The sequence below is a fragment of the Phascolarctos cinereus genome, unplaced genomic scaffold (genome assembly GCF_003287225.1).
Source record: "Phascolarctos cinereus isolate Bilbo 61053 unplaced genomic scaffold, phaCin_HiC Scaffold_8;HRSCAF=390, whole genome shotgun sequence".
NCBI lineage: Eukaryota > Metazoa > Chordata > Mammalia > Diprotodontia > Phascolarctidae > Phascolarctos > Phascolarctos cinereus.
Window position 1 is genome coordinate 2,146,819 of NW_027556291.1, and position 13,327 is coordinate 2,160,145.

The 13,327-nt window shown below is 54.6% G+C and overlaps 1 protein-coding gene across 4 annotated transcripts in view; it reads left to right on the forward strand.

Moving 5' to 3' along the window:
- The window catches only part of EDA (ectodysplasin A), a 189,906-nt gene extending 177,542 nt beyond the window's left edge, over positions 1-12,364 (forward strand). Inside the window, exons 4-8 of one of the 4 annotated variants that reach the window (XM_020976552.2) lie at positions 259-438; positions 1,574-1,608; positions 2,113-2,164; positions 5,260-5,390; positions 8,057-12,364. In XM_020976552.2, the coding sequence (XP_020832211.1) occupies positions 259-438; positions 1,574-1,608; positions 2,113-2,164; positions 5,260-5,390; positions 8,057-8,308 (650 nt within the window). In that variant the 3' untranslated portion in view covers positions 8,309-12,364. The remainder of the gene's footprint in view (positions 1-258; positions 439-1,573; positions 1,609-2,112; positions 2,165-5,259; positions 5,391-8,056) is intronic. The other 3 variants (XM_020976553.2, XM_020976554.2, XM_020976555.2) reach the window with 3 other exon arrangements.
- The last annotated feature ends 963 nt before the right edge of the window (positions 12,365-13,327 follow it).

Sequence of the window (13,327 nt, forward strand, 5' to 3'; positions counted from 1 at the left end):
AGGGGAAAGGGGAGGAGCAGGGGAGCGAGAGACCCAGAGCTCATGGCAAGCTTCTCATAGGTCTGCCAATTCATGGGGTCATTGGATTGAGAGCTCTCCCCTTCCATGTCTCATAGGAACCTAAGGCTCTCAGAGCAGAAGTAACAGATTCTGGGCCTGGGGAGGGAGGAGAAGACGTCAACCAAGTTTGTTCTTTGGGGCCCCCAAAGATGGTCTGATAATCTGATGTTGCATCTTGGTTTTGTTTTGTTTTCTCAGGAAAAAAGGCCGGACCTCCTGGGCCAAATGGTCCCCCAGGCCCCCCTGGGCCTCCAGGCCCCCAAGGACCTCCAGGAATCCCCGGAATCCCTGGCATTCCTGGGACAACAGTCATGGGACCCCCTGGCCCTCCTGGTCCCCCTGGGCCTCAAGGCCCCCCTGGGTTGCAAGGCCCCTCAGGTGAGTGCCTCTGTCTCCCCACCCTGTGGCCAGAAGACCTTTGTAAGTACCTCCAAGTTTGTGAGGATGCAGGAGGCTCTAGCCCTTTGGTCAGGTTGGGGTATTTTGTGGGGAGGGGGGAATAGCTGCCTGACCCTGTGGGCTAAAAGGGCACATCTTGTCACCTCTACTTTTTGCCCCTCTATTACAAGCCTCCCAGTAGATAAATGGACCCCCAGCTTTTGAGTCCCAAATGATGATATGACTTCTACATAAAGCTGCAAGGGATCTTAGAATCCAGGGGAAGTAATGTCATACCTGGGAGGGGCCTTAGAACAGGGGATTGCAGAGCTGGAACATATATTGGAGACTGTATCCAGAGCGTTTTGGTCCATGAGAATTTCAGCTTCTTGGTCAGCCCCTGAGAAGTTGGCTCTTGTTGAACACCTGCTCAGGGATGGTCCGGGAATCTGAACCAAGAGTCCTCCTCATTGGAGGAGGAGCAAGGCCAGGCCTCAGAGCAAGAATCCCCACAAGAATCTCTCTTGTGCTCTGGTCTACCCTGTAACCCCTGGGCCCTCCCCCTGGTGGCTGAGGGTGTGGCCAAGAGGCCCCAGTGTGAATGAAGGCTAAGGGGAGACCCTGGGCTGGGCTGGTTGGAAATGCCTTCTGTCCCCAGCCTTCCCCATCTAGCCCAAAGTCTGTGAAATATGGGATCTTGAGTGTCCTGGGAACTGAGCCCCATGAATGTGACGCAGGGATAAGTAATGGTAGTCAAAGCAAGTAGCATTGTCATTTTATGATCAAGGAAACTGAGGCCCAGGAGAGGGTCAATGACTTGTCCAAAGTCATCCAGCTAATAAGTGACAGAGCTAGGACTCAAACCTCAGCCACTGACCAAGGTGTGACCATTGAGACTTCTGGCCCTCGGAGCTGAAGACGCCCATCCACGCACACCCCCAGGCAGCTCCAGCCCTGTGTCCTTAGTGAAGGGCCAGTTGGGGCCTGGAAGGAGGGGGAGCTCTCCGACCAGGGAGCTGCAGCTGAATCCAATCTCTGGAAGAAGGAAGGCAGATTGGCAGTGCCCCCCCACGAGGGCCCAAGCCAGCCAGCCTCTCATGTGCTACCAGCCTGAAGCCCTGCTACTCTCTTACAGGTGCAACCGACAAGGCTGGCACTCGAGAGATCCAGGTGAGTCCGAGGCGGGCAAAAACGGGGGCTGCTTCTGGCTTGGCCACTTGCTGGGCTGCTAACCCTAACCCTAACCCTCATGTTTCCCTCCCAATGAGGATGTGGGCTCAGAGATAGAAAGGCACTTGCCAGTGTCTTCTTCTGACTCCAGTGCTATCCGTGCCATGCCAACCATGCCAGTCTGTGAGTAGCAGCAGCTTTGGGGGCCACAGGAACAGAACCTATTTCTCCAGGCCCCACCTCAAGTGTAGCAGTGTGCTTTCCCTTGCTCTTCAGCAGGTGGGCGCAGCCATGGTGCCCCCATCCTAAGGCCTCCAGCCCTTCCCCACAGCACCTGGGCTTCAACAATGCAGTTCTCTTCCCTTCTTTCCCTGAGCTTCTTGATTCCCATGTCAGCATCTCCTTGGCCTCCCTCTGGGCCAGAGGGAGGGGGCTGGAGTGAAAGTGCAGAAGGCCAGCCCATCAGCTCTCAGCGCCTGCTCTCCACCCTTCTCTCCCCTGCAGCCAGCTGTGGTGCATCTCCAAGGCCAAGGCTCCGCCATCCAGGTGAAGAATGGTAAGAATCCCAGGAGGAGCTCTGTGTGAGCCCAGCTCTCCCTCCCTTATTCCCTCCGCCCTCTCCCCACCCCATCCAAGGGAAAGTGGGGCTGCAATCCCTCAAGTACCTGCTCTTGCTCCAAACCATCAGCCAGAGACCTTCACAAACACACAACCTGCAGAGAAAAACACATGATGTTAGAGCTGGAGGGACCACATGGCACAGAGAAGGAAACTTGAGGCACCTATAAAAGACCCCATCTTCTCCCCTAAGGAACCCAGATGGCCCCAGCTGCCCCACTTTGGGGGCTGCCTTCCCAAGAACTCATCCCCATCTGGCCTCGTCTGACTTTCCTTATATACTTGGGACAACATCCCGGGCACAAGGATTCTGATCTGCCTTGACACATGAGAACTTGGAGCCCTAAGGCTCCAAGACATAAAGGGACTTGTCCAAGGTCACACAATCAGGAAGGGACAGAGCCAGGTCCAAGTCTCCTGAGTCTAAGCCTACTGCGACAGGCTGCCCATATCCTGGAGATGCCACATCACCCATGGGAGCCCAGGCTGGGATGGAGGTGGGGTGCAGAGAGCATTTCCAGGGCCTGTGTGCTCATGTATGTCAATCAGTCAATAAGCATTGATTAAGCACCTACTATATGCCAGGTACACAAGTTTGTAAAAAAGACTGGGTGAGTGTGAGCGGATGTATTTGCGGTTTGCCAGCCCAACTCATAGCTCTGGAAATGGAAGTCAATACACCAAGCTCAGCGGCCACCCCTGTCCGGACCGTGGCTCCGACACCTGCCCTGGGCCATCATCTGGCAGACAGCAGAGCTCTGTTTGGGCGTCTGGGCCACACCCCGAAGGAACGTTAGGTGGCCACACACACCCCTCCCCCGCCACCAGCCTACCCCTGGTAGTGTGACCTCCCTCTTCCTGGGGGCTCAGCCAGAGCCAGAAGCAAGGGGATCAGGGCCCCCTGGAGGGAGGCTGGGTCACTGATTCCCCTCTTAGCCCCAGTGCCTGACTCATCCATGCCTGAGGAGTAAGGCGGGGGGAACAGGCCCTTCCTCTGCTACCTCCACATTGAGTGTCTAGCCCCAGGTGGGGGTGGGGGGAAAGGAAGAGGGGGAGATGGGGGCAATCTCTCAGAGGTGCCAGCTCCTCAACTCCCAGAGCATACTGGGCAATCTCCTGCAAATGCTTCATGCCTGCTCTGGTCTAGGCCCCATGCTGGGCCTTGGAATTGGTCTTCAGCCCTAGCTGTGGCTACTCCAGTCCCCCAGCAGATTAGGCAATGAGGCCCCCCTAGAGGACTCTCTCACAGCTGCTCCCACAAAAACAGATGGTAGAATCCCTGAACAAACATATTCCCTCTGCCAAGGGTACTCGGGGAGTAGCTTGGGTGGCCATGCTTTGGGAAAAGATGCTCTGTGGTCTGATGCCCCTGGGGAGGAGGAGTCTAAGGATTTTCCCATCTGCCTGTGACATCTTATTTGAAATGATAGTGGCCTGGGGAGAAGGAAGGAGCAGAGATGATCCCTAGGAGAATAGAGAAGGGAGAAGCTTGGAAAGTTGTAGGATGCGGTAGCAGCTTTCAAGCTGGGGTGCCAGGAAACAGGCCTGAGCTTACCCGTGGGAGAACACAAGTGAGTTTAATGGGTGCCTGTGGTCCCCACAGTTCCACGAACTCATAGGCAAAAGAAGGGCCAGAGGAAAGAGCCAAATACTCTCACTCCTCACCTTTGTGTCCTGAGCATCCTTCAGGTCTCAGCCAAAATTCCACCTTCCTCAGGAAGCCTTTCCCAGCCCCACCCCCCCAGGCCCTCCCTGAATTCTGAGGCCTTTCCAGCCCCCCAGGCCCTCCCTGAATTCTGAGGCCTTTCCAAGCCCCCCAGGCCCACCCTGAATTCTAAGGCCCTTCCCAGGCCCCCCAGGCCCTCCCTGAATTCTGAGGCCTTTCCCAGCCCCCCCATCTCTAATGCCTGCCCGAATTTTGAGCTCATCTTCCATCCACAAACAGCTCTCTCTTTACTTAAGTGACAATTTGTCCGTAATGTGAATTTGCCCCTGGCCACCCACTTCACTTAGCTTCTATAACAAAGGCACACACCAAATAATACCTTTACACAAGTCATCGGTGCAGACACATGCAATACTGTGCCATGATAATAGAATTAGAGTTTGTCCTTCCCGACATCCCCATCACTTAGCCCAGTCTTGACACATACGATAAGTGCTTAATGAATACTTGTGGACCAACTGGCTGACTTGGGAAAGCACAGGGGGAAGAGGGTTACCAAGTTAAGGGTGAATCCTGGTTTTTGTGTGGCCTAGACAAGGCATTTCAATTCTACAGGCCTCAGTTTCCTCATCTGTAAAATGGGGAGGGGTTAGAGATTAGACTAGATGATCTTTTTTTTTTTTTTGCTTTTTGGCTAGGCAATGGGGTTAAGTGACTTGCCCAGGGTCACACAGCTAGTAAGTGTTATGTGTCTGAGGCCAGATTTGAACTCAGGTCCTCCTGACTCCAGGGCCGGTGCTCTAGCCACTGCACCACCTCGCTGCCCCATGGATTAAATGATCTTTAGGGCCTCATCTGGTTCTAGCTCTAGGAACCTATGGAAACACACACACACTCACACTCACACATACATATACCCCAAGATAAAGAAGACCTAAGTCTCAGATCCCATCCTTAGATAGGAAGTCACAAAAGTAACAGAATCCCAGAGCAGGACCTTCCAGATCATCCACTTCAGCCCCCTTGTTTTTATAGGCCCCCCGAGAGGGGCCATGGCTGGGGCCTGCCCAATGTCACTCAACTCCCACATGGTCACATGCTAAGTCTTAGTGCTGAGAAAATGGCTGAGGCCAAAGGCCTGGTCTAACACATCGGAACTTGGCCTCATCCCCCATGGCCTTGGAGAGCCTCCAAACAAGTGATCCCGCTGCCACTCTAGAAGCAACGCCCTTCCCCAGTGGGCCGGGCTGGACTCAGCTTGCTCTTTCAGGGAGGGGGGAGTTGGGGGAGAGAATGGCAGTGTTGGGTTCTGGGTTCGTGCTGTTTTTCTGACATGTACTGAGTGACTACCATTCTCTCATACTGAGATCTTTCAGGTGGAGTGCTCAATGACTGGTCTCGAATCACCATGAACCCCAAGGTGTTTAAACTGCACCCCCGCAGCGGGGAGCTGGAGGTACTGGTGGACGGCACCTACTTCATCTATAGTCAGGTAGAAGTGAGTACGGTCTTAGGCCCAACTCCTTTCCTAGATGCAGAATGCAGATCCCACACCAACCACAGAGGGGCACTGTGGAGCCAGCCAAGGCAGGCGATGGCGGAATCCTTGGGCTTTGAAGGAAACTTAACTGGGATTGGGGAGGGGAGGTGGTGTTATTTGAGGGGAGGAAGGAACTAAAGAGAAGAGGGACTTCGTGATTTCTATAGATGGTCTGAAGGCAGCCATCACAGTGATGGCCACACAGGCCCCTCTGCCATTCAGCCCATGGAACCCCACGGTGGGGCCCTCATCGCTCCTCTCAAGCTTCTCCCGGAGCTGGGGTGGGTGGGTAGATGGGTGTGTATGTGTGTGTGCATGCACCAGTGTACGTGTGTGTGTGTGTGTGTGTGTGTATATGTGTATGTGTGTGCATTTGTGTGTGCACATAATGGCCTAAGTCTGTGGCCTGGCACCGTGAGGCTAGTGCTCCTGGAGGAGCTCTAGGGCCTCTAAGACCTCATGGGCAATGCAGGTGGTAGATCAGTGGCATCCCCATGGTGTGTTTGTGGAGACTCCCCCTTCACCAGCTGCTCTGCCTCAGTATGCCCATGTGATAGACTGACAAATATGTGGCTGCCATGTGCCAGCCAGGCCTAGACACAGAGCAGTGAGTGTGGTGGCCCAGAAAATGAGGCCCGTGTCCAGTGTGCCCATCTGTCCTACCAGCTCAGCCTTGGGCCTCTCTGAAGACCACTCGGGGGCTGGGATAGTGCAGGCAGATGCACTGGGGCCCCACAGTGGCATCTATGGCCCCTTCTGGCCACTTTCTACCCCTTTCCTCAATGGGTCTATCTCCCCTCCTTTTCTCTCCCCCACTCCCCCACTCCTCCTCTCCCTCTCTCTCTCTCTGTCTCTCTTCTCCTCTCCCTTTCCCCCTCTCATTTAAGCCCCTCTTTCTTTCTTTGCCTATGCCTCAGGCACACTGGGCCCTGGCAGGCATCTCCATTAGGGAAGGTGACAGAGCCTAAAACTCGGGCCTTCTCTAAGGTGTCAGGCCGAGAGTCGGCCAGACCAGCTGAGGGATGAGGAGCCCGGCCATTAACAAGACTGACCCAACTGGTCTCAGGTGTCCATTGTTAGTTCAGAACCTGATCCCCTACCATGGGACTCCTGGAATCTCAGGCTTGAGAGGGACTGCAGAGGGTACCTAGTCCAAACCGGCATCACCTTTGGCAACATCCTCAGCTGCCCTTCCTCACCCCTAGCCTTTCACTTCTGGGCCTGCTCGCAGGACTTGAGCAGAGCCAGCTCCGCCTCTCTGCCACACGATAGCCCTTGGCCACCTGCAGTGCATCCCTCTGGGTCAAGGGCATGTGTCTCAACTGGACCCATGGAAAAGGGCAAATGCACATTATCTCAGCTGCCTGGCCACTAAGGTCATGGATTTGTACTTTTTTTCAGGGCCTGAGGCTGAGCCAGGAAGTAAGCAAATAGCCTCTGTTGCTGAACCCCACAGCCTCTACTATAGCAGACCACCAGGAAGCAGAGACAGACAGACAGACAGAAAGAAAGAAAGAAAGAAAGAAAGAAAGAAAGAAAGAAAGAAAGAAAGAAAGAAAGAACGAGAAGAGAGGAGCAGAGGGGGACAGAGGGAGGGAGAAAGGAAGAAGATAGGAAAATTCATCTCAATGCTCTAGGATGAAGAGCCTGGCCTTCATATTTCCTTGCCTGGTTGATTGTCTGGCCCTACTCCCCTTTCCTAAAATCAGCATATAAGAGCTGCCCTTGTGTGTTCTGCACTGCCAGGACTAAGTAGAGAATACCCGAGGCAAATCCAAGGGGCCTCTCGAGGACCTTATGGGGCTGCCCAAATCCCCAGCTGGCCTTATGTGAACTTCCTGCCCAACCACACCTGGCCACTGTCCAGGACTCCCCTTGATGAAAGGAAGCTTGCAGGCTTCTTCAGTTTCAGTAATCATCAGGGCTGGACAAAGGAACCTGGGAGATTATCCAGTTCAACTCTGTCATTTTGCAGATAAGGAAACTGAGGCCCAGAGATGAGAAGTGACTTCCCCAAGATCACACAGCAAGTCAGTGGCAGAACCAGGACTTGAACCCTGGTCTCCTGCCCTCTGCCCCAGAAGTCTTTCCCCTCAGCCTGGTCCTCAGAAGCCTTGGGGTAGCCAGCCCAGCCTTCATCCTGGCCTTCAAGAGCCTTGGTGTGGTCTGGCCTGGTCTTCAGAAGCCTTGGAACAGCCTGGCCTGGGCCTCAGAAGCCTTGGAACAGCCTGACCTGGGCCCCAGAAGCCTTGGGGCGACCTGGCCTGGGCCTCAGAAGCCTTGGGGTGGCCTGGGCCTCAGAAGCCTTGGGGCAACCTGGCCTGGGCCTCAGGAACCTTGGGGTGGCCTGGGCCTCAGAAGCCTTGGGGCAGCCTGGCCTGGGCCTCAGAAGCCTTGGGGCGGCCTGGCCTGGGCCTCAGGAACCTTGGGGTGTCCTGGGCCTCAGAAGCCTTGGGGCGGCCTGGCCTGGGCCTCAGAAGCCTTGGGGCGGCCTGGTTCTCAGAAGCCTTGGGATGGCTGGGCCTAGCCTGGCCCTCAGCCTGGCAGGGGCTGGTCCTCCCTCCAGGGAGCTGCCTGCGCAGCCCTCCCCCCGTCTCACCCCTTCTTGTCCCCTCTCCCTCCAGGTTTACTACATCAACTTCACGGACTTTGCCAGCTATGAGGTGGTGGTGGATGAGAAGCCTTTCTTACAGTGTACCCGGAGCATTGAGACGGGAAAGACCAACTATAACACGTGCTACACAGCAGGCGTGTGCCTCCTCAGGGCCCACCAGAAGATTGCTGTCAAGATGGTGCACGCTGACATCTCCATCAACATGAGCAAGCATAGCACGTTCTTTGGGGCCATCCGACTAGGCGAGGCCCCTGCTTCCTAGACTCTCCTCGGCTGGGAGGCCAGGACACCTGGGGCCGCCCCACCATTGCACAGTTTGGATGGAGATGTAGGCATCTTCCAGCCAAGGAGAGACAGAGGAGAGAGTGAGGAAGCCAGCCGCTCATGGTCTATTTATCCCCTAACTAGTGGCTTTTGGGCAAGCCGGCTTGCTGGGACCCAGGGGAGGCAGTGGGAGGGCCAAGCCAGTCTTTGGAGACTCAGCACCACTGGGCTCAGGATGAGGGGTGGCCCACAGGCCTGTAGCCTTCAGAACTCTGACACACCAGCTCTGTGGCAGCAGGCACTTCAGGGCAAGAACTGACAGAGGCAGGAACCAAGGAGGGAGCTGCCAAAGAGGCCCTCAGTTCAAATCCTCACCCTCAGGGCCCTTGGGCACCAGCATGAGTAAATGTAGCATTCTGAGTTCGGAGCCTGCCTCCACCACTTCCTAAGTCTCTTCCTCAGCATCTCTGGGCCTCACCTGAGCTGGGTGACCTCCACAGTCCCTTCCAGCTCTGACTTCACCTTCCTGTCTGCAACATGGGGGCCTTGGACTAGATGACTTTCCATCTGAACCTCTGCTGCTGGGCTCACCTTAAGTGATACAGTGTGAAGGGACAGAAGGGGGCAGGGGGGAGGGGCAGAACAAGCCCACAATGGGGCTCTTGCTATGGGCTGATGGCTGCCCTGGCTGCTCGGCTCTGACAGCCTGCGGGCCTCTTCGAGGCTACCTGCTTGGACTGAGAGGAGGCCCTCCCTTGGTTTCCAGCTTCTATCCTCAAATTTGCCCTGTCGCTGCCACGCCCCTTCCCCCTTCCCCCCTCCCCTCCCTGCATGCTGTAGGCTGGGCTCAGAAAACAGGACTGTGGCCTTCTCCCCTGTTTCCAGGGCCATCCTCAGCTCTCAGTAAATTCCTGAGATTGGGCCATGTGCCCCCTCCACACACACCCAGAATCTATACTCATCCCAGGCTGGCTATGGCTTCCATTCTCCCCACCAGAGAGCTCCTAGTCTAAGACCGAGAGCTTTTTCCATTTGATGTGACTACGCACAAAAGGCTTTCATTCTGCTTGTAGGATCGTGCCCACTGGCAGGGGATTGGACCAGATGACTTCTGGTCATCCCTTCAAGGTCAAGGATTCCAGAGGCTAAACCTTAGTTGTGTGAACTAACCCAGAAGGGTCTATTAACTCCTCCCTGCCTCAGAGCTCCAGGGGATGCCAAACAGTGGGAGTGCCAGCTGACCAAGGAAGAAAGGGTGAGATGTGGCTGAAGATTCCCCCTTCCCCGTGAGGCTCAGGCCACCAAGGGAGTCCACGATCTATGCTGGAGATTGGCTTGGTCTCCAGCTCCCAGAAGGCCTCTGGACTGAGCATCACCTAGGCAACTCGATATAGGCAGTACAGTAGGGACACCTAAGTGGGAGCCAATGGAAAGGGTGCTGGCCCTGGATTCGAATCGTGCTTCTGCTGCTTTCTACAAATGGGACCTTGGCCAAGTTGCTTTGCCTCCCAAGGACTGCAGTTCGCTCAGCTGGTTTCAGGACTCATAGCAGTCTTCCTTGCAAATGGACTTTGAGGAAGCTCCAGGATGGATTTAGAACTAGTCGTCTGCTGGTTCCAAGGAGGCCACTCTTGCTCAGCACCAATCACTCCCTAAGTTACTTAGCCTGGTCCAAGGCAAAGCCCTATCAATAGGTTGGGGCAGACCAAGGCCGCTAGTAAGGACAGATGCTTTCATTTCTTGAGGGGCTGCTGGGCAGTGAGAGCCACAGAGCTTGTGTATCCCCATGGCCAAGTGGCAAGAGGGGCCTGGGCTTCCACTCTGTGGCATCTGCTAGTGACAGCCTTTGGACCTAAGGCCCTGCAGGCACCAACCCAGTGTGGGCCTCCCACCTCCTAGAAAGCTCACTGCTGGTGATCTTTTGGACAGCCAGACACAGAAGAGCTTGCCATTCCCTAGCTCAGGCAGCCAAGTGGGACTCCCAAATGGACAGTCCACAGGAGAAAGGCAAGCCTACTGAAGGAATCCAGAGCCCTGACGTGTCCAACTCTTGCAGCACTGGCCAGCCTGGTAGCTGCTGGGGCTTCTGTACTGAAAGAAAAGGTCCATTAACCTTCAGACCCCTATGTCCACTTGGTGTTGTGTCAAACAGGGCTGCCGGTCCCCCCTGCTAACTTATCACACTAACTGAATCAGTGTCTACCTCCTGAGGGCTATGAGGGAGGTGCAGGACCTAGGGGCCCCACTGGCAAGAGCCTGATGCCCAAGGAGAGACAGAGGAGAAGTGGATATGACACTGGAAAGTACCTTGGAGAGCTCCAGATCCTCTGAACTAAAAGACCTTCTTAAGAAAGACCAACTCTAGAAGCTGGCAGAGCAGGAGTGAGACAGGAGGAAAGGGAAAGGGCTCCCATCCCTGCCTCTCAGCCCAAACTGTGGGGCACTACATGGGGTTAGGTGCCCCAGGCAACTTCTCTCAGTCCCTTCCCAAAGAGAACCTGAGAGCTGGGGGGGTCTTTGCTCTTTCCAACATGGATGGGGCCGCTGTGGTTGCTGCAGAAGAGGCCTGTGGCTGTGTTTGGAAGTGTTTTGAAGTCACTTTGCAGTCAAAAGAATGGGGAAGAGTTGGAAGTGTGCCTCACTGACCTTCATTTTTCTTTCCCTGAGGGCTGGAAGACTAGAAGAAAGATTTGAATCCCTGCCCTGCCCCCTCCAAGGGTGCTGAGGGCCTTTCTCTTTCATGTCATGGCCACTAATGCAAGAAATAGGATGTGGCTTGTCCATTTGGCCAATGGAGGCTTTGGCTCACTCAGTCCCAACAGCAAAGCCCCCAGGACACCCTGACTCAGACCCTACAACAGCCCCAGCTCCTGCCATGGTCCTCTGTTGGATCCTTATGGTCAATTCCAATCAATCTGGCAGACATTTTTGAATGTCATTACTATGTGCCATGCCCCAGGATCTAACAACAAGCTAAAGCCCAAGCAGCCTTTGTATGTCCGGCCCTTGGTGACTGTGGAGCTGGGGGGGGGGGGGTGTGCCCTAGCTACACACTGAGAAGAAAGTTAAAATAGCCTCATTGGGACTTTCCGTTCTCCTTGAGGATTCTGCCTTTATTACCATCTGGGTCTTGGTTCTATGGGCCATATTATAGTCACCATATAGGTTTTATTTAACCCATTTGAATAAATCTGCTATTGAACCAAAGCGAGATGTAACTGACCTCCTTGTGGGTCCCACCAGTCTCAGCTTTATGCAAGTGAAGAGGTCAGCTGAGCAGCCGCCCCCCCCCCACCTTTGCCCTGAGCTTCCTGCTTCCAGTTGGAAAGCATGGAGAGCCCCACCAGAGACACTAGCACCTGGAGGCCCCTGGGGGGACAAAAGGGCAAAGGTCCTCTAGACTGAATGCTTTCTGGAGGGTACTCTGACTAGTGCTGGTCTTCCAGCCTGCGGGGCTCAGGAGGGAATGCAGGGGGATGGCCCGTGGTCCAAGGTCCTGTCACAGTCACTGGACTCTACTTCCCCAACACCCACCTGGTGACACAGGCCAAAAGGAGCATCCCCTACCTTCTGAAGTCTTCCTGCTCCCCAAGTTTTGTATCGAGCTCAGAGCAGAGGTGCTGGTGTGAGCTGAGGGCTGGGAGCCCCAGTGCAAGGCTGTATGAAAGAGCTTGGGATGGTAGGGGTGCCAGCTGAGCCTGAGCTGCTCCCAATCCAGGAGCCAGGACAGGCTTCCATCCTCTGCAGGAGGCTGGAGGCCCAAATGGGCCGCCTCTCCTCTAGGTCTCTACACTCTGCTCTTAGAGCCCCATTGAGTCCCTCCGAGAAGGGCTGGGGCAGCCAGCACCTCTTACTTGGATAGGATATTTCTGTGACTCAGTGCAGGTGGGCCAAGCAGGCCCAAGAGATGCCTAGTGTGGGAGCATAGGCCTGCTGTGGCTTGGTGGAGCTGCTCTGTGTATATCACGTATATATACTGTATATATAAGCCAGGTTGTAAGTTTGTGTAAATGAATGGTTTGTTCTTGGCCAATAAAAGCATTTCCCCCCATGACAGGCTGGACTTGTTTGCAAAGTGCTGGCCCCTGATCCCACCAACCAGAGAGCCCCTGCTCTGTGAAAAGTACAAGGTCCCCACCCTGTGAGGGAAGGAGAGAACCGAGTTACCCCCAAGCCACCAAGGTCCAAAGAACAAGGTGTCCCTGGGCCAACACCCTCCCCTTTCCCCCACCTTTTCTCAGAGCTGCATACCTTGCATCACCCCTAAGGCAAGGTCAGGGCCCAGGCCTAAGCAACATGTAAATGGGCCTTTTTCCCAAGCAGTGGGATAATGAGTCTACCCACCAGCTGAGCTCAGGGATCTCAGTATTCATAACTGGGGTCTGAGGCCCCAAGAGCCCCTTCTCAGGCTCCTCGTGGGGCTTTTGGGCAGCCGGTTCCATGGTCTCGATAGTTCCACAGAGAGTCCAGATGACAAAGAGATACCCAGGATGCTGAAAGGCTCTAGGCACTCATGTCTTCCCCTCCGTGTACTAGCAGAAGAGGTGGAATAAAAGCACTGACCAGCAGGGTTTCTGCAGCTGAGCCCTGGTCACAGAGCTGAAGCTCTACTCTGTATAGGAAGTGAGCATCCATGGGAAATTTGATGACTCTTTAAACACCTGCCCTCCAGAAGCTCAGGAAAATTTACCCTGCGAGACAAAAAGGAGTTAAGCAGAGGCCGAATGAGCCGCTTGCCTTGGTCTCGTTGATGGGCCCAGGAGAGGCCGACACCCATTCAACTAACAGACGTGTTGTAGTGAAATTACCAGGCCTCAAGGCCTTTTTTTTATTATTCATTTTGAACTTAAATACAGAAAGATAAAAAGAGAGGACATGTACACAGCACAACATAAAAAGAGGATTCTCTAAAACCATAAATTTACATTTCACACTGTTCACTTCTTTGGGAGAAACTGAGTATTACACATCGTTTTCAAAGCTCCTCTGCCTTCCATGCTTCCTTCGAAAGTTTCTT